We start from the raw sequence: 21,055 nt of genomic DNA, 5'->3' as shown, positions 1-21,055 counted from the left end.
GTGTCTGTATCACTTCCTCAGCAGAGGGTATGCTTGCGGTCACTTGTTCTTAAGCACAAGAATTCTTAGTTGCTCCTAGACTTAGATTGAATTTGTGGACATAGGAGCTAGCTTCAAGAATCTGAAGAGGGATTAGACTTTTTTTTTTTAAGCTGCAGAGGTCAGAACTAAGAACAGAAGTTGTAGAGAGGCAGATTTGTTATAAAGATTTCCTAAAAATCAGCTGTTCAAAAGAGGAATGGGCTGCCCTCCAGAAATAGTGGGATCTCCTTTCCTGGGAGAGCTTCGAGCAAGCACTTGGTGACTATTTGTATGGTTTGTTATATATGAGTGTTAATCAGGTATGGGCTAGACTAGATGGCCTCTGAGATTATGGGATTCTGTGAATCTTATACATTATAGGGAAATCACTTGACCTAACTGTAATAAATGCTTCCTTATCTGTAAAATGAGGATATTTCTACTCTCTACTTTACGGGGTTGCTGTGAGTAAAGAACTTTGTAAATCTTACAAGATTTGTTACTTATTAATGGCATGATGGATAGAGCACTCAAGTTGGGAGTCAGGAAGAACTCATTTCAAATCCTGTGTCAGACATTTGTTAGCTATGTGAGCTTGGGCAAGTCATTTAACCTTTGTCTCAGTTTCCTCAATTGTAAAATGGAGATAATAGTAATAGCTACCTCTCAGGGTTATGAAGATAAAATGAGATTATATTTGTAAAATGCTTTGTCAACTGTAATCTTATCATTGTTATTGTTGTATCTAGGCATATCCAACTCCAAAATGATTCACTGAGCACTGATTGGCGTCTATGTAATGAGTTCACTAAGACAATAAAAATATATTCAGTTTGAGATAATGAAAGCAGTTATAGATGTCATTACTTTTTAAAGATTTACTTTTTAAAGATTTCTTCATTCATTACTTTACAGATGAGCTAATTTTCTTCTTTGGAATCTTCTTTGGCTAATAATGGTTTAGTTTCAGTGTAGTATTCCAGTCTGGATTTGAAACTAAATCCCCTACCTAGATGTTAGGTGGGTTGGCTTCTTGTGGTGTTACTAATGTGTGATTAGTGGTTTGGATCGTGTCCAAGGGGCCCCTTTGTAATTTTGTCGTTTTCCCTAGCATAGATTTAAAGGAAGTGTGAATACCTGGACCTCTAGCTGGTTAGCTTTTTGAATGGTTTCAGCTCTCTAGAATAGAACCAGTGATCCACAGGGAACTGGCTAAAGGAATTTAAAAGAATAGGAGGTCCTTAATGGAAAAAGAAAAGCTAACATTAATTTGGCATTAATTAATTCAATAAACTTTTATGAAACATAATTGTGTGTCTTGCATGAAGAATAAAGTATCAGTCAAGATGGGAGCTGCCCCTTGTCTATGAATTCATTCCGTTCTAATCGCCTATCCATTTCTCAAGGATGTAGCTTTTCTTCCATAAAATCTTCCCAGCTCGGGAAATCTATTCTCTTTGAACCCCTATAGCATTTGTTATTTGTATAAGGCTTTTGCTGTTAATCATAAGGCAATTCTGTGATGTCTGTATTGAATTATTAACTTTTTATTTGTTTATTCCATGTCTCCCTTTAAATTGTAAATTTAAGGGCAGTAATTGTGCCTAGTACAATATCTTCCACATAGTAGGTGCTCAATGGCCATTGCTAATTGCTTGAGGTTCAGGGGTTATTAGGATTATGCCAATGTCTTAGGATCTTTTAACATTATCTCTACCCTGGTCAGACCATATCTGGAGTATGATGTTCAGTTGTGGGAGCCATATTTTTAGGAAGAATTGATAATTTGGAGAGTACCCAGGGGAAGGCATTTTATATACCACAATTGACACTATTGTAGAAATGGGAGCCACAGCCAGAAAAGTGGAGAAATTGGAATGAATTGTAGGATTACAAATACTCCCTCCAGCAATGGAGAATGCAACCCATTGACTTCTTATCCTGTGCTACACTAGCTGCATTCTCATCCATACATACTACACAAGGGATCCACACAACATAAAGGGCCCTTTCTCTAGGACTTTTAACTTTGTGTATGAGTACAGCAGACAGGTTGTCATTCTATGATTCCTTATTCTTATACCATGCCTAATCAACCTCTTTTCCCAGTCATTCATCTTTTGGATTTCTTTTACACCACAGCTTGCTCATAAGTCATGGGTAATATTCTACAGCCCGTTTATGTTCACCATTACCCTTTGGGTGACCCACAATTTTGAAGAGACTGTGGTGTTCTATGTTTCATAGCCATGTATATCGCCCAAGAAATGGTGAAAAGAGCCATTTATGCCACTGATTGACCAAGAAGTGATTTGAGTCATTGACATGCTAATAACTGATATTCTGTAAAAAGTTATGAATTAATTACTAAATCTTGGAATGAGAAGCATAAAGTTACTTAACCTCTGTGGGCCTAAATAGGCCAACCTCTGTGGGCCTAGATAGGCTAACCTCTGGCTGCACTAGATAACCTAAGGTGTCTTTGAGGTCTCAGTTTAAGATGTTATGATTGTCTAGTTCAGTCCCCTTATTTTACAGATGAGGAAACTAAGGCGTAGAGAAAGACTTGTATGATTTAGGCAGAGCTATGATTTAGAATTCAGGTTTAAGATTTCCTCTTCTTTTTCTATGACTTAGAATTCAGGTTTTCTTTAATTTCAGACTCTTCCTTTTTTTTTTTAAACAGCCTTCAGTTTACAGACTGAAGCATTTATGTGGATATACCATGCATATTACTGTTCCCATGTCTTTGCTACCCCTGTTCCTTCTGAAATAATACCCACTGACCTCTCCAGTATTCTAAATTCTACCTTTATCCTTCAGAGATCAGCTTAAATCCTACTTCTATGAAGTTTTTCCTGACTTAATTTAGTCTACACTGATGTCCTCTTTTTGTGAACTATGATAACCTTAATTGTCTTTTATTTCAATTCAGCAAACATTTGTTGCATATCTACTGTATTTGAGGTACCATAACAGAACTGGGGTCACAAAAAACAAAAATAAAAGTTTCTCACTTCAAGGAGGTCACATTCTACTGGAGAGATACAATATGTACACATAAGTTAGTTCAAGGTAGTTTGAGATGGGAGAAAGTACTAAAAACTGGGGAGGGATGGGGGAGGAGAATCAGGCTTCATATAGGAGGTAGCATCTCAATTGATCCTTGAAAGAAAGTAGAGGTGAAAGCGTTTAAAGTACGGAGAACAGCCTGTAGGAAGGCATGGAAATGTATGACGGAATACTGTGTTAATAACTAACAAAACAAGATCATGGGGTCATAGATTTAGAACTAGAAGGAACTTGGAGGATCTCTAGTCCATCTCCATCATTCTGCAAGAGAAGAACTGAGACCTAGAGAGGTTGAGTAATCTTTCTATGTATTTGTCTCTCCAATTAAACTAATTTCATTGAGAGCAAAGATTTTTTACAGACATAGAACTTTGGAGTTGAAAAAATCTCAGATTTTTTTTTCAAAGGCAGGGTTAAGTGACTTGCCCAGGGTCACATAGCTAGTAAGCATCTGAGGCCAAATTTGAGCTCAGCTGCTCCTGATTCCAGGGCCAGTACTATATCTACTGTGTCACCTAGTTTCCCTACTTTAGGTCTTCCAGTCTACTTTCCTTATTTTACCTATGAAGAAACAGGAGCCTATAGGAGACATGGCTTGCTAATGATGCCACAGATGTTGGGGATAGACCTGGGACTAGCTTCCAGTCCACAAACACTACCTCCGTACTTCTTTTCTCCCCATAGATTGCCTAGTGTTTTTCATGCAGTAGATGCTCTGTGAATGCTTATTGTTGATGATAATGGTGTCGACTTAATGCTGGGTAAGAATATCCATATGGTTCTGCCTGATATCAACAATAACAAATGACACTGACATAGCAATTTATAATTATAAAAAATCTTGGTGTATATTTTCTTACTTGATCCTCACGACAACCATAGGAAGCAGGTAGTGCAGGTTAATTCATTGGCTCTGTTTAATAGATGATGATGGTACTTGATTTCAGAGACATTAAAAAAACTGACTTAAGGAGTTAGTGCTTCAAAAAACCTTAGACTTTTTTGCAGCTGAGAAAACTGAAGTTCAGAGAGGTTAAGTGACTTGTCTAAGCAGCAGAGCTGGAATTCAAACCTAGGTTTGGGGGCTCAAATCTAGTGCTCTTTCTGCAACCTCCCAGTTGCCACACCTGCCCTTGGCTTTGTCTCTTTACAATTCTATAGTTCACAAACGGAGCCTCTGAGAACAAAACATATGGTTATTGATCAATCTACTTTAACTCTTCTGCAGGGCTGTGACTACAATCGTACATACCCAAATGGACTAATTACCATGGGAGGACATATGTAGGCCAGTATGGATTGGATTGCCATTCTGTATCATAGCAGAGGAATTTGAGTATGTGGAGAGTTTGAATTGGTTATGCTAAAAATCTGCCATGCATGTGCTACTTAATTCAATTAAACTATTGAGCATTTATTTAAGTACTGAGTATGTGTAATGGATTGTGCTGGGTTAGGGGAGAAAGATAAATGAAAAATGACACAGTATCTCCCCTCACAGGGGAGAGAAGAGAGGTGTATGCCAATAACTGTAATGCTGGTTAGACTATATTATAGGGGCATAGAAGAGGTCAGACAGAATAACATTAGAAATTCCAGTATCCTTTCTAGTTGGGTGGATCAGGAAAGGCTTGTGGAAGAGCTACCTGAACTGCCTTAAAGAAAGAAAAGGATTTCAACAGGTAAAGTTTTGGGGGCAGTTTGCTGTAGACACAGAAGATGGCATGTGCAAATGCACAAAGATGGTAGAGGACAGGATCAAGGAATAGTTAGCAGTCCACAATGAGTGTAAACAAAGACCAGAAAGGAATGTAGGAAACAACTTATCAAGGACTTTGAATAATCAGCTAAGGAATTTTATATTTTATTTGCCAGGGAAAAATATTTTTCTCTCTCTTCCACCTCCCTGCCTCCCCCAATGAAAAAGAAAGAAAAACAAAATCCTTGTTAGCAAATATGCAACTGTGCATTACTTGAGCTGCCGTGCAAAAAAACAAACAAACAAACAAAAAAAGAATAGATCAGAAAGCTAGTTAGGAGGCTGTTTTAATAGTTCATGCAAGAAGTAATGGGAGACTGAAGTAGGGTGCTGACAGTGGGAATGGAAAGGAGGAGGTATGAAAGTAGAAATTGACAGGACTTAGCAAATGATTGAGTGTTTTAGATGGAGAAGAAACAGTCAAAGATGACATACACATAGCTTCTACACATGATGATAATACAAAGTGATATATGGTAAGTGCTGAATGAGTGGTATAGAAAATAAGCCTTTAGGTAAGTAAAGGTACAGGTTTCCTACAAAGTGCTTACCTGTGTCTGATATTCAGCATGGTTACAGAAGGCCTTTATGGGGAGATGTAGTGAGCTTAGATAGCTTCCCTTTTGATGGATAGAATCATCAGTTAAAAGCAACCTCAAGAAGTTATTTAGTCTGTCTTTCATATTAATTTTATTTATAAAACCCAAATATAAGATGTATCCTAAATACATATGGCTTCTAGAATATTACAGAATATCCAAAAGATGAATGTTTTTCCCTCAAGGAGAACAAGGCTATTTGCAGATGGATGTTGATAATACTCTAAATATCCCTTAACAGAACATGGAGATAGAGGCCAGTCCTGGATCATATTGTTTCTTCTTCTTTTTTTAATTTCCAGAGAAGGTCAACGTGAAAGTTGCTCTTGGTCTAAACCTGCACAAAATGGAGGCCCCATTGGTGAGCCTAGACGAAGAATTTGAGGACTTGCGACCCTGCTATTCAGAGGACAAGGATGAGAAACCTCCATGTTTCTATGGCTCATCTCCCCACCACCTAGAAGATCCCTCTCTCTCAGAGCTTGAGAATTTCTCCTCTGAAATTATTAGCTTCAAGTCCATGGAGGATCTTGTGAATGAGTTTGATGAGAAGCTCAATGTCTGCTTTCGAAACTATAATGCCAAGACTGAGAACCTGGCCCCTGTGAAGAACCAGTTGCAAATCCAAGAGGAGGAAGAGAATCTGCAGGATGAGGAGTAAGAAATCTTGTATCTCCCTATATCTCCTTTGTCTCAGATAACAGTCTTCAGGATGAGGGTCCCTGACAAAGTGTCATAATGAATCCATACATTCATGATTGGTCACATGCACTCCCAGACTCCCCAACAAGGCGATGCTGCACTCCCTGGACAGCTGTTCACCCCAGTCTCTTCTTATGCCATTGCATAATTCTGCCCTAAAGCTTTTCTCTTTTTTGGGATCATTTTTCCTGGGTTGAAGCCTTAGAGGAATGAATTGATTTTTAGTGAATTAAAAGGTTTTCCTAGCTGTGAAATGCAATGTCAGGAACATTAAATTCAAAGGCAAACATGGTATGGTAGATAGAGGGATGGACTTGAAGTTAGAAAGATCTGAGTTTCAATCTCACTTCACACACTAGCTATGTAACCCTGGACAAGTTATTTAACCTCTCTGTGACTCAGTTTCCTTATTTGTAAATTTAAGCAGTTAGATACTTTGCCCTCTAATGTCCTTTCTAGCACTGAACTATAATCCTTTCATTTAGTTGCATTGCACTGTGACTTTCAGAGTTCCAGGACTGCACCTCTTTTCTCCTCCTTTCCAAATTCATTGTGATGAAAAAAGGTCAGTCATTTATGATTATTTTTTTCTGGAGAAACACCAGCACTGTGAATCTTCTCAAGATAATTAACACCCTTTAGGGTCTTGGAATGTTGTCAGGAAAACATTAAAACAGAATGATATGATAGGCAGGGTATTATGAAACAAAGTGTTAACAACTTAGGGCAGTCAAGAAAAGGATTTGAAGGAGAAGGGGTTAATTTGTTTTCAATAAGTAAGAGGAGGTGGTGGAAACAGGAAAAACAAAACTCCCAATAAAAAAGAAAAGAACATCCAGCAGTTTTCTTAGAATCATTTAAGATAAAAAGTAAGTCGTGAATTAGAGAAGACAGAAGCAATAAGTCCTAGTTTTTCTCTTTTCCATGGCCTTAAGTGGAAGAGAGTGCCCATCCACAGACTGCAAGGTGAGGAGGTAGGGTCACAGGGAGCAGAAGTTGGGGAATGAATCTTAATTCATTAATGATAATATTTCAAACATAATTGGCCCACATCCTATTTGCTAAAATGGTAAAGCCTACCTTGCAGATAGCATCAGTAAACTAATAGCAGTATTCTGGGGATAGAGTGCTGTACCTAGAGTCAGGGAGATCTGGGTTCAAACCTGTCCTCAAAGACTAAGGCAAGTCATTTAACCTGTGTGACTCAGCTTTTTCATCTGTAAAAGGGGGATAATAATTTTACTGACCTCCCAAGGCTGTTATGAGGATCAAATTGTAAAGTGCTTAGCATAGTGCCTGGCACCTGCTATAGAAATGTTAGCTTTTGCAGTCATCATCGTCATTGTCATATCCAGGCCTGCCACCTATCCCTATACCTTCTCATTTTAATGAATGCTACTGAGAAGACCTGAGCCTGAAGAAGTCCAGTACTAAAACTGAATGCTGTATCTTTTTAAAATTAAAATTCTTGTTCTCACACAGATTTCTCTTAGCCCTTAAGCTTGTGATAATTTACCGTATTTCACTTAAGTGAGAAGAATGACTGTGGGCTTTATTATTATTAAGAATTTCTTCAGTCCAGTTGCACTAGGCAATGAAATAGAAACACAAAAGATGGGAATTTTTAATTCTTGTTCCATTATTCACTTGCTGTGTGTGACCTTGGGCAAGTCACTTAACCTCAGTTGGCTGCCATGGGTCTTTGGCTGTGAAGCCTTTAAACCACAATCCTGATGAGGCAGATCTGGGAAACTGCAAAGGATATAACTTCCGACTTCACCAAGACTATGCTCTGAGAATCATAACAGAACATGCCAGCTTTTTCTCACTGCCAGTAACAGATCATTCCTTTTTCTAGATCTTTATCTGCTTCTTTGTAGTGGAAGGTCCAGGAGCAGGCTCTTATTCTGCACTCCAGTCTGGCCCCATTAGCAGAGGTCAAGAAATGTTCATTAGTGTCCTGTGAGGCCATTATTTTCCTCCTGCTTCTCCTGCCTCCCTTGTCTCATTGACTTCTTCATCCAGGACATTGAAGGTCGAACAGACTAGCAGAAGTTGAAGCATGATTTGGGGGTACAGTATATATGAAAGAACACAAGGAAGCTATAATAGTGTCATTTCACAGGCATTCGGTTTCTAACCACTCAGAAGTATCTTCAAGAAAGCTGAATCAAAACTCTCATGTACAAAGTAAGCTCAATTTAATACTGGGTGGCATTTTATAGACGTTTGTCAGGCTATCGTGGCTATAAAATGACCCCCAGTGACAAAGGCAGGCTGGCGGTACTGTTCTCATCTTTCACCTCTCCACCTCTTCTGAGTGAATGAAGCCTGGCTGTTGTCATGGCAATCTCTGGACAGATTCACTATTTAGGGAGATGAATTGAGTGCCTCTGAGCAGGTTTTCAGGGATAGAACCAAGAAACTGGAACCACAGGACAAATCAGGGAAGTTCCTTGGCCATTTGGTCAGGTAACTCTTGAAGAGAATGTAAGACAGAAGCAAACCCAGGGACAACTATCAGAAGAACTGATTTTAGTAACTTGTATTGGAAAAGATCTGGGAAATGAACTTGCTAATAATAATTAGTCATATTAATAGTAGCTAGCATTTATGTATCACTTTAAGCTTTGTCAAGTGCTTTATCTTTGTTACCTTATTTGATCCTCAAGACAAGCCTGTGAAGTAGTTGGTATTATTATGCCCATTTTACAGATGAGGAAAGTTGAGGCTTCAGAAAAGTTAAGTAGTTTGCCCTAAGTCACACAGCTAGGCAGGATTTGAACTCAGAACTTCCTGACTCCAAGTCTAATACACTGTCCACTGCACCACCTAACTGCCAAGAGAGATATTAAAGGCTAATCTCTGTCTTGGAAGGGCAGGAAGGGGATAGGCACTGAAGGACAATCAGGCTGTGGTTTTGAGTTCAGAAGACAATAAGACTGCTTCTGGGTGTTTGTTGCAAGGACATTTTTGAACTTTTTCTCTGCTGTATAATCAGTAGGAAGGAGAGGACCGATAATCTGTCAGCAATCATTGAAAGTTTTGAAGAGCCAGCTTCCTCCTGCTTCATCCCACTTCTAGCCATCACAGAGCAGGGAGGAGCTTGAAACAATGGTTACTGACACACAGTTGTTCTTTCTTTGTTTAAATATAATTCTTGGGGGAAAAATTGACACCAGTTTCTAGTTGAAATTAAACTTACAAACACACACTGCTATCGGTCATAAGCCATAGTATCACCTATGGTTTGGAGAAAGGTCTGGGCTGGGGAATTTTGGACTTTCTCTTGCCTTTCTCTCTTGCCTCATTTTGTAACCTTAGGAGAATTAGTTCTCCATTTACAGGTTGGATTTTTCTGCATGCTAGATGAAAATAATACTAATCTGTAGGGAATAGAAAAGCTTAAAAAGTTATTTTAAGACATTCATTCATTTGTTCACTTGAGGAGCATTTATTGACTATCTGCTGTGAGATAAGTCAGTATCCCTGCCCTTGTGTAACTTACTGTCCGATAAGGGGATAAGAGACCAACAAAGTTACATATAAGTTAATATATGTGATCAGTTCACCATATGATAGTATTGGCATGACATTGCATGGAGTCACACATGCCAATAATTGTTGGTGCTCACTGAATTCTAACAGGACTTCAAGATTCCAAACAGATTATTGTCTGTACCTGGGAGGTCAGTCTTACAAATCAAGTAAGGTAGGTGCCCCAGGACTCACTCTGACAAATGTTTGTTGGGGACTAAGTTAGATTAGTGTAGGAGTTCCACATAGCTTCTTGCCATACCTGGCAGGTTCGTGAAATTTCCTAGGAGTGAACAGGGAAGTGGGCTACCTTAGGATCCATACCTATCCATTTGCATATCTCCTTTCTGGGATCTCCCCCTGTTAGACACATCCCATTCTTCCCTAGCCTTTAGCCAATTCTACATGCATACTAATCCAAAGGCAAAATGCCTTCCAAATAAGCTTTCTTTGATAGAAGGTAGCTGCTAGCCTCAACAGCAAACACAGTGAGCCTAAGGTAATAGGATAAAGGGAATGGTTCAGCTGAGGGCATCTGTTTCATCTTTGTTTCCTGTAAGTAGTACAATTTATAGATGCTAAATAATGGATTACAAGATAGTATTCCAGGTTCTCCTTTCCCTAAGACAGTGCTAAAGTACCTGATTCCTTCTCTTGAAAGCTCAGTTCCACAGTCCACCTTAGGCTACCTTTTAATCAGGAGAACTCCACTTTTAGAAGCTCTGCCTATGATGCAATAGAAAGCCTCTCTAGGGAGATAAATACTTTCAGCTCCCTCTCTCACAAAAAAAGCTTTGTACATCTTTCTCTTGGCCTCTTTCAGCTGGCCTTCCTCCTGCCTCTCCACCCTCCCTTGCCCCCACCCCCACCCCCAAGTTGTGGCTGCTGCTGACTGCCTAATTTGTCTTTGCTTCCTTAGTGACGTTCGTTCATTGTACTGTGAAGCCAGTTTCACCCGTAAGGCTTTTGCTCTTTAATAATGCAGTTCACTGCTGAGGGCCCAGGGTAGTGGCTAATGTTTGGGTGTGTATCACATGTGGGACCCCAGGTTTAAAGGGTGATGGCATAGGTTTGCCAGCTGCATACCTGGGTTTTTCTAGTACATATAGAATTCTAGGTTTTGATTTGGTATTTTAAAATTATGTCTTCAGGAGCCACTGATATATGCATGCAAGGTAGATATGAAAAAAATGATGCAGTTGATTAAGAAGCCCTTGCAAGCTTTTAAAAATATTTTTTATTTTTAGCTCAGCAGAATATAAGACCCAGATGAGAGGAGATAGGGCAACAGGGGAAGCAAGTGGAGTGGGGAGAGTGACAATATGAAAGAGGAAAACCTGACTGAGCAAAAATAAAAAATCCCCAAATGATAGAAGTGGCGCAACGTGCTCAGGAGGAGAAGGCTTAGAAAGCATCTTTGAAAGGCCAGCAATTGGAGAAGGAAGCCAGCCTCAGAAAAGAGAAACTCTCCCCAAAGGATCAGAGAGCTCTCTTGGCTACCATCCTAAGGAGGTGAACATTTTCAAGGTGAAGTGAAAGTTGATGCGGTACAATAAGGGTTTCATCTTCCTTCCTGCCCAGAATAGGGACAAAAGATTTCTGCCTTTTTTGAACTTGACTCAATTTCACTTTTTTTCTTTTTTTTTGTACTTCCTACAGGGAAGATCCTGAAAGTCAGTATATTGCCCACTACACACATGGTTCTTGTACAGCCCTAACAACAATTTGTATAGATTTGGGAGTAAGGATTTCGAGAAGGAGCTGAAGGTCACTGCCTTCTGTGAGAAGGGTCGAGAAAGGGAGTCTGATGTATGAGTGAAGGAGCTAGGGTCAGTTTTGCTTGTGGGAATGCTTTTAGCATAGTAGCCTTATCTGAGAGAGCTGATCATTTTGGTTTCCCTATACTGGAATGTTAATGGAACTCAAGTTTAAACGGATTAATGCAGTTGAACAAGGACTAGTAGAGATTAGGAGATTGTCAGTCTGGTAAAACTTATGGGTTTAGGAATTCTTTTCTGAAATCTTTCTGAATAGATGTCTAATGAGTATTTGGTGAGCTGGTCTCTGGAAGAGCTTTCTTGTAATTGCAGAAAAATAGAGCATAAATGGATGTTCTAAGCCCTACCATTACGTTGTTATATTTTTGGGGGTGCCTCTTGTTTTTTTGCTAATGGCGGACTATATTCTCCAGGAAGAACTCTTTGTTTATATTTTATGCATGTATATGATTCCTGTTTTGCATCTGCACAATATCAGATGTTTGTGCTACAGTTTTTCCTTTGTCCTTGGCTTTTTTTTTTTTTGGTATACACTAGCACATTTTTAAGTGTTTGTATTCGGTATTCTGCATGGGAATCTGCAGTTGTCTATATGACACACTGTGTGCAATGAAGTTTTCATGCTGTAAAATGCAGGCATACAGTTCTATATAGGATCTACACATACATTCCTATTGAATACATTTTCATTGTAGTCATGCTGTGTAGAAGAACTAAGATAAATGGGAGAAATCATACAACAAACCAAAACATTAAACACACACAAAAAAATGATCTGCTACAATTCGCAATTGAATTCCATAGTTCTTTTTCTGGATGTGGAAGGCATTTTGCCTTAGAAGATCATTGGGAATTTTTTTTTTTAGGTCCTTGCATTGCTATGAAGATCCAAGTCTACCAGAAAAAACTCTCGCACTCTGTGGTCGTTGTTGTGAACAAAGTTCTCCTGATTCTGCTCCTTTCACTCAGCATCACATCATATAAGTCTTTCCCGGCCTCTCTGAAGTCTTCCTGTTTATCATTTCTTATAGCACAATAGTATTCCATCACATTCATATACCATAATTTATTCAGCCATTCCCCAAGTGATGGGCATCCCCTTGATTTCCAGTTCTTGGCCACTACAAAGAGAGGTGCTATAAATATTTTTGTACATGTGGGACCCTTTCCCATTTTTATGATTTCTTGGGGATACAGTCCTAGAAGTGATATTGCTGGGTCAAAGGGTTTTGCAGCACATTTTAGAAGGAGTTTACAGGCATGCCTTACCTTATATCATTTAACAAAATCATCTGTCTCTTCTTTGTGTGCCATTACTGTCAGAGCTTGGTGTGTTATTTTGCAGATTTAGATTTCTTGGTGTTGGCTTATGTCTGTGTGATGTTAGGACCCACAAAGATTACACACACACACACATACACACACACACACAACACATACACAGGTCTATCTGTGTACATGTAAACTATTGTAATCACTGTTTATGATGAATAAATAAGCATGCGTTTGTGAATTCATTATTTATTTTGATTGGTGTTTAAAACCCTCCTGAAACATCTATTTTTCAGAGGATGTCTTCTGGATTAGATGTGTTGGATAGTAAGAACTATCTAAAAACAATCTTTTCCTATAATAAATCAAATTTAAATCTAACGTTTTCAACAGACATTTATTAAGCATTTCTTATAGATCAGGCTAAGTGCTGGGGTAAAAAGATAACAAAAATATAAAAAAGAGAAGCAACTCCTTCCTTACCCCCGCCCCCTGAGCAGCTAAAATGAACCATGAAGAGATAGCTGTTTCTATTAGCTATGCACTTTTTGTGATGTATTGATGTCCTATGTGAGGTATATAGGACCTGCTACTTGAGAATATCAGCTTGTAGAGAGGGCAATGTTATATCATCCCTATGTGTCTTGGGGGCAAGCCATTAATATTAAACAAGAGTTGGAAGAATCTCAATTATGCAGCTCAGCTTCTGTGAGGCAGTTAATTTTCTTGACATATTAGGTAGTAGATCTCTCGGGACCCATGCAAACTGTATGAAGGTCCCGAACCTCAGTGACAGGGGTCATTCATCCAGAAAATCTTCCTGCAGCTCTTTACAAACTTCTGCCTACTACTAAGAAAGGAAACCACTAAGTTACCACCCAAGGCCACAGGATGTGAACTGTGTACCTGCTCTAAGGATAGATTTATGTTCAGGCTCAGATATAAGTCACTGTTTATCTGTAGCCTTCATTGTTAGTGATTTATGACAAGAAATTGCCCTGCCTTTGGATACCTCAATCCTGAAATAGCTGACCTGGCACCAGTGTGTCTTGAGCCCTTTAGCATTGTTCCTTCTTGCCATGTTTGCCTTCTAACATGATTCCTAGGCTATTTTGGCCAAGCATGCTGGAAGGCAGATGATCTCAGCCTGACACACAGAGAAGCCTCTCTCCTTCTCTAACTGAGTTCTTCCTTCCCCCAGGCGGAGCCAGGCTACAGATGTCTGCTAACAAGAAGCTTTCTTTGTTTTCAGAGTTTGGGATGCTCTGACGGACAATTACATCCCTTCACTTGGGGAAGACTGGAGGGACCCAAACGTCGAGGCTCTGAATGGCAACATCTCAGACACTGAGGTACCTCTCTGGGGCCTTGACAGTTGTGCTATGTTGGATGAGGTTTGAGGAGAGGTTGATTTCTTTAGGTAAAATGATCACTGACATAAGTAATTTATATTATTAGTAAACGATTTCTAGTAAAGACTGGCAATCATTGCTTGAAGGAAGAGGCAGGGTAAGTGGGTGGGAAAGAGGGGTAGGAAGGGTGACAGATTAAGGGTGCCTGCTAATTAGTAGGGGTAGCTATTTTTAAGAGGTATGTATCCAGAGAGCTAATAGCATCATTGACCTTTGTAACACAAAACATCAAGTGAATAGGTCTGAAGTGTAAGAAATCTGGCAAATGTTACAGACTATTTTTGTGCCCAGGTAATGACATTACCTGGCAGAAGTTGTAATGACTCCAATTCTCCTATGTAAGGAAACAGATGTTATCTTTTTTCCCTCTCTTCCATCAAAAACGCTGTCAAAAACGTTGCTGGTACCAACTGCTCACGGTTACTCTGCAGATACAATCATAGTTCTGGAGCAAGTTCTCATGACCAGATAGATAGAGGGATGTGTTTTTCAGGAAATCTGACTGGAAAGCTTTTGAGTGGCTGAGACACTTTGACACTGAAGAGGAAGGTGGCTTGGCAAACTGAGATGAAAATCTCAAGAGAGTAAGGAAAGTGAAGTACAGGAATCTATTTTGAGTCTTTTGTGCAGGACAGAAAGAAGTGAAATCCATCTAGGTCCAAGGTAAAATCTCAGTCAAAGCTACATATAGAAAAAAAACCCCCAACATTTATTGGCTTCAGTCACTTGACTCCCAGGAAAAGGTCACTTTTCCTTTGGCTTGTTCTCTAGATTTTGCTGTCAGGGAAGATAGATGTGGCAAACTTGAAATGAACTGAAGAGTTTTATCCTGGTCCAGGTTTCCCAGGGTTATGTTAATATGAAATCCATCTGTAGAAATTCCCCTTGCTGGTCTACTGTTTCTATAGGTTACCTGTCCAGAATAAGTGCTCAACCAGCAACCAGAATAGATCTGATTTATATCTTGCTTTCTAGTTTACAAAGGTCCTTTCCACACCTCAATCTCCTGAGATAGTGTATTATTATTCCCTATAATATGGGTGAAGGAACAGAGATTTAGTGAGGTTAAATGACGTAACTAAGCTTGCGCAGATAGTACATGGGATATCCAGGCCTCAAACCCTCAAACTCAGCAGGTATTCTGACTCTGACTCAGGCATTCCTTCTTCCTTCCACCATACCCCAGCTAAACGTAATTGGAAAAAAATGAAATTTGCTTAACTCCTGAAATTCAGAATGACACAAGAAACCCTAGGCCTCAGAAAAGTTATTTGTTCATCCTGGGGTGAGGGAATCGTAACTGCTCTGGATCAATGGTTTCCATACTTCTAGATCCTTATTAACCTGTTTGGTAAACATCCCAGGGATTAAATACTAGGTTCTGTCTCAAGAAGGAACTCTTTGTGTGACTCTTGAGCTGCTTGTTTTTTTTCCTCTAGGCTCTAATTTTTTTAGTGTCTTTAGAGAAGATGTAAAGATAACTTGGGTTCTTTAGCTGCCTGGTGCCAAAAACAAGTCCTATATGTGAAGGCGCTTAGAGGGGTATAATGTAAATTTGTTTTCTGGAATTAAAATCAAATCCATCCTAGTGCTAAGGCAAATTCTGCTTTAGGTCAGACTCAAGGAGACACAAGACGGCTCTTCAAAAGAACTCTAATTTATCCTCATTTGCAGATTTCCCTCAGGAGTGTTCACATTTCAGGGTGAATGGAATGACCCTGAGAAAAATGAACTTGAGACCCACACAAAATCCCTTCCATGTATTATAAAGGAAAGGCTGCCCTCTTTCTTCTTCATTACTTGGTTATCTCTGACTCCTGTTTAATAGCAGGTAGAGGCTGACCAAAAGGCAAATCAAAATATCTTTTGTCTTCTTCTGGGACCTGAGCAATCAACTGAGCTGTAGGGCTGAGGTTGGGGGAAGGGGGCAGAGGTGAGGAGAGTAAGATCAAGTCTAGAAAGTGGTGATCATTAAGGCCCCTCCCTCTGGTGTTCCATTCTGCTAGGACAGGACAGTATTTCCTGGCTCACTCTCCTCAGGTATTCTGGATCAGTCATCAGCAAGAGAAAGACCACATTGCTCCTTCATGGGCTGTTTCTTAATTGACACAAGATAAAAAATAGATCTTGGGTTGAATAGCTGCCTGGTAGCTTTCTTTTGTCACCTCTGACACTTTTACCTGAAGATAAGAATTGTATTTTTTTTTTTAACTTAGAAGAGGGATGTACCAAGGGACCTGCTATTTGTGGTAATGATATAGGGGAAAGGAAATTTTGTGTAAAAGGCTAAATGTGCTATAGGGATGAGTCCGTTTTATTAATGGAGTGAACTTGAATACTTTAAAAAATAAATTTGTTTAACATACCTATTTTTTGAACACAAGAACTCTGTCCCAGATGATTTTATTTGCCATTGTACACCAGGTATTAGCAAACGTCAGAACCATTGGTACTGTTACCGTGTATTGAAATTTGCATTCAACTCCACATCTTCAAAGTTCCACAGCCCAAATGAAACTCTCCTAGACAAATCAAGAAGGGAGAAAATTCTGACTGAAACAGTCTGACTCAGCTCTGGGAAGGCATGACTTAGAAGAGTATGAATGATTCTCCTTGAAAGACAATAGTTTATTTCCAATTCTTTTGACTTTGGGCATTGTGGAAACAACTTGCAAGACTCCTCTCATCCCAAAGAGAAATGCAAAGTCTTAAAAATGTTTTTTATTACTTTTCTATTTTAACATCATTTTCATTTCTCATATTAGCCTTTTATCCCTCTATCCTTTGTAACAAAGAAGTTACAAAAAGAAATAGAAAACAAAACATAGTTTGACAAAACTAAATAACACATCAATCAAGTCTGACAGTATATACAATGCAGAAATAAACACAAACTCTTGGCTTTGCCTGAATGTTTTTCTGGTCTGTAACCACATATTAGACTAGTTCCTGTGACCTATTTTTGGGTAGCACAGGTGAGACCAGAAGGATTCCCCATGACCCTTTTAATACACTGAAATAATAATCCAATTCAAGGCACGTCAGAAGCCATATTTTTACACGTGAAGCATGTGGTCATATACTGGAATCATCCCATTTCCCAACTTTATACCTTCTGTAAAAGAAATTGCCTCAGGGGTCCAGGAAAACTGCTGGAATCTATGAGGAGTTAATGGGCTCGCTGATAAGGAGTGAGGTGAGAGCAGAAGCAAAGTGGAAGCCAAGGAGGTAGTCCAAGGCAGGGTAGAGAGAGCAAGGGAATGAGAGCCAGGTTAGAATTGGAGGAGTATCCGGGCAGGACTAAGGTAGAACCATAGGGAATACAGGAACAAGACCCAGGGCTGGTTGAGAAGTGATAGAACACAGCAGAAGGGGAGTCTGGATGTTAAGAAAAGGAATCCATGTTCTAGAGAGAAGTCTACGTAAATCCTATCCCCTGCATTTAAAAACACAATGCCTGAAGGAAAACCTTTCAGAGTCCTAATTGATTTTCCCAATCTCTTTCCTCAAACCTTGCAGATCAATCCTGGCAGACCTTGTTTGTGTCTGAGAGACTTGCTGCATAGCCCCAAGTACATTAACTTGTAAACCACAAGTAGGACCCAACCTGAGAAGCTCCCTCCCTGCCTGCAGCAGGAAATGCAGAAGCACAGAGAGAGCACCTTAGGAAGGGAAGCAGCATATTTAAAAGCTACATCATTAGTAGGCAATTATGTAAAGTCACTGTAATTGGCCACATTTAAGAAAATGTAAACATTGCAATTATTTATAGATTTTTTGCCAAAGGTTTTTCAGCATACAGAACCGCAGATGCTGTCACAGGGATATGAGAATCAAACTGTACTTCCCAGCACGGGTCCAGCTTTCGCCGCAGGACTTTCTGGCCCCAGGAAAGCTCTACCATGTGAATACAGTTCTAAGCAAGTCCTGGTCCTGAGGAGTGTTGTTCTGCTTGATGGAGAACTGCTGTAACCAAGAAGCTAACACAGGTGGTGGAGCTGGCAGAGAGAGGAACATATGGGTTAAACAGCAGAAATAGATGTCACCATCTGGTTCCGTGCTACTTCCATCTCAGCTACTCAAAATTGGCCTACAGTCTCACTGTCCTGCCTGTTAGCCATGCTTAGTACTAATAGTGTTTAAGGCAAAAACTATTTATTTTCATTCATATGAGCTGGCCCTGGATTTACATGAATCTCAATTATGGGGCATTATGGGAGTCTAAGCAATCCTCAGGATATATGGGTGTGGCTTTTAGAAGATTAGAGGTGCCATACAGTGCCAGATGCTCAATTTAGGCCTTGACAAGTGATAGGTGTCATCCAAAAATGTCAGAAAGTGTGATGAGAGACAAATAGTAGGTTCACTTGGTCTGAAATTATTCTGCTGTGCTATTAGTTTGGCAGGTCCCTTGCACTATCAATTTTAATTTCTGCTTGCCGATTAGTTGTGCTATATGGAGAGTCATTGTGTAGGAGTGTTCCTTTCTGGTCTCATCCCCAAAGAGGGACTAGTAATGTGGATTAAGGCTCTGGGGAGCTGAAATGACTCCATAAGAAAAGGGGGAGAAGTGGGAGTTGAATTTGAATTTGGTATTAAGGAATATTTCTTGCATAGAATTATGGAATAAAAGGGAAAGGTAAAGTAGTTCCAGGTTGGATGGGAAAAATCTAAGTCCTTGGAAGAGCCAGAGGAGCAGCTCACCAAATCTAAAGCTGCAAGGGTCAAGTGCCACCTGAGTTGGTTTCATGCCTAGTGTGAAAAGACTTTTAAAGAATGCTGCTTGGGACAGATTTTTAAGAGAACGTAATTGTCAAAGTCTGAACAGTTTATGTAGTTGAGGAAGGTGATGGCTTAAATAATTGGATTGGAGCAGATATTCCAAAGAGGCTATGAGTATACAGATTGGAGGCTGCTGTGCTGTGGCTAAATTGTGGCCAGGAGCACTGCTTCTTCTCTTCCTCAGGAATTCTAGTGACTCATCCTGGTTACTATTTGGAAATAAGACGAGGAACTCCTTGAAGTAGTAAAATACTGGCTCCTTGAAGTCAGTAACTTTTTCATTCTGTCTTTTGATCTCCATCACATAGTACAATGTACACATAGTAGGCACTATACAGGCTACACATAGTAGGCACTTAAGAAATTCTCTTTGGATCAAATTAGAAATAGTATAGAGTGTACCTCTGAGAAATATGTTGGCCATTGATGAATATTTGTTCACCTAGAGTAGCTCTTTTTCAGTTGAGCTGTGTTCTGATGTCCAACGCAAGCCACAGCACATTGAGGTGCTGTGAGTTTTCTTAGGATTATGTGATCCCAGAGACCCAGAACAAATAGATTAAATGAGCTTTAAAATGTTATTTTATTTTTAGCTTAATTTGACCTTCATTTGATGGTACTGGGTTACTCAGTGACTTATCCCATGTAGATTCATTACATGCTTCTTCTGTCATGACACCACACCTACAACCCAGGAAATCCAGGAAAGCTATGGTGGGTCAGTGCAGTCTCAAACAGGAGTATTTGGACTGAGGCAATTCCTTCCTTTCCCCCATTTTCCTTTAAAAATACTAATAAAAATGAAATCTGTGTGAGAAACTCTGAGATCAGAACTACTCAGAAAGGTAAGTAGTTGATGTAGGAGACAGTTGCAGCATTGTTCACTTCGTGAAGACACTTTGGGCTCTAAAATGCAGGCCTAAAATTTTCAGTTTATAGTTTTGAAGTTTTAATACGGCTTCGAGTTTTGTGATGGGAGAGGAATCAGATAGCCACAGATCATCACCCAAGAAGAAACTGTCTGTGGTCAGAAGAAAAACTATCCATCTTCTTTATCAGAATGGCCCTGGCCACACACTGCCCTCTCCCCCTCTCTTTTTGAGTAAACTCAGCCATACATGCTGCGTGATGGGGGTGGAGTGCATTTGGATTTTAATGAAGCAGCAGATATTTAGTGTCCCCTATTAAATTAGAGAAAGACTTCCCGATTTAGTTAGTTGTAAAGACCAAATGGGAAAACATGCACCTCTAATGACCCATCAGAATTCTATTTGGGTTTATTCTTTCAGATCCATGAGAAGGAAGAGGAAGAATTCAATGAAAAGAGTGAAAATGACTCTGGTATTAACGAGGAACCTCTACTCACAGCGGATCAGGTACACTCTAACCAGGTTCCTCTGGTCGTCTTATTTTTGAGAGAAACTTGCTGTATTTGAGAAGATCAGAGGGGAAAATTGTGCTCTGGTGATACTAGCAGGGCCTCAGAGCTAGAAGATTTGACTTTAATCTCTAATTGATCAAAGTCAAATCTTCTAACTCTAAAACCCTGCTAATTGGATCTTGGACAAGCAGCTTAAATCTCTTCATGTCTCAACTTCCTCATCTAGTTTGCAAGAGCCTTTGAGAGTCATTTAATAAACGCAAATATGATATCGAAACTTGACTCAGAGTCAATCTTTGTTAATAGGTGGACACTTTCCTTTAATTCATTTTGTCCTCTGAACTGTAAACCATTGCTCTGGGCGTTGGACTCCTAAGGTCAGAAAGACATCAGGCATTTGCTCTTCATGTCCAAGATGAAAACAGAAACACACAAATTCCAAATTAGTTTTTCTTTGCATTAATATTTTCTCATATTTAATTATACATGTCTCTTTCATGTGTATGACAATAATATTCATGTTTCTCAATATTTGGTTGAAGCAATTATATTTTAGTTGTCATAATTTAGTACTAAGGGAGGATAATGGTTAGCCTCCAGAGTCGTTAGAGGATATTGTTTCTCAAAGTAGAGTCTGATATAAATGCTAGGCCAGAAGGTATCCTTTAAGAGAAAGGCATAGGGACTATGGAGAAAAGGTGGGAGTTGTCTTTACCTTTACCTTGGTAAAAATAAGGACT

General features: G+C 39.5%; 1 protein-coding gene across 6 annotated transcripts in view; it reads left to right on the top strand.

The window, feature by feature from the left end:
• FEZ1 (fasciculation and elongation protein zeta 1) overlaps positions 1-21,055 on the top strand; it is an 80,127-nt gene that overhangs the window by 42,961 nt on the left and 16,111 nt on the right. For 4 of the 6 annotated variants that reach the window (XM_072611472.1, XM_072611470.1, XM_072611469.1 and 1 more), the window contains exons 2-4: positions 5,754-6,108; positions 13,993-14,092; positions 20,224-20,310. In XM_072611472.1, coding sequence (XP_072467573.1) covers positions 5,798-6,108; positions 13,993-14,092; positions 20,224-20,310 — 498 coding nt within the window. In that variant the 5' untranslated portion in view covers positions 5,754-5,797. Of the gene's footprint in view, positions 1-4,321; positions 4,430-5,753; positions 6,113-13,992; positions 14,093-20,223; positions 20,311-21,055 lie in introns of those variants that run through there. The other 2 variants (XM_072611471.1, XM_072611474.1) reach the window with 2 other exon arrangements.

This window comes from Notamacropus eugenii, chromosome 5, assembly GCF_028372415.1.
Source record: "Notamacropus eugenii isolate mMacEug1 chromosome 5, mMacEug1.pri_v2, whole genome shotgun sequence".
NCBI lineage: Eukaryota > Metazoa > Chordata > Mammalia > Diprotodontia > Macropodidae > Notamacropus > Notamacropus eugenii.
The sequence above is the reverse complement of the archived record's forward strand: the minus strand, read 5'-3'. Positions and strand labels throughout refer to the sequence as shown.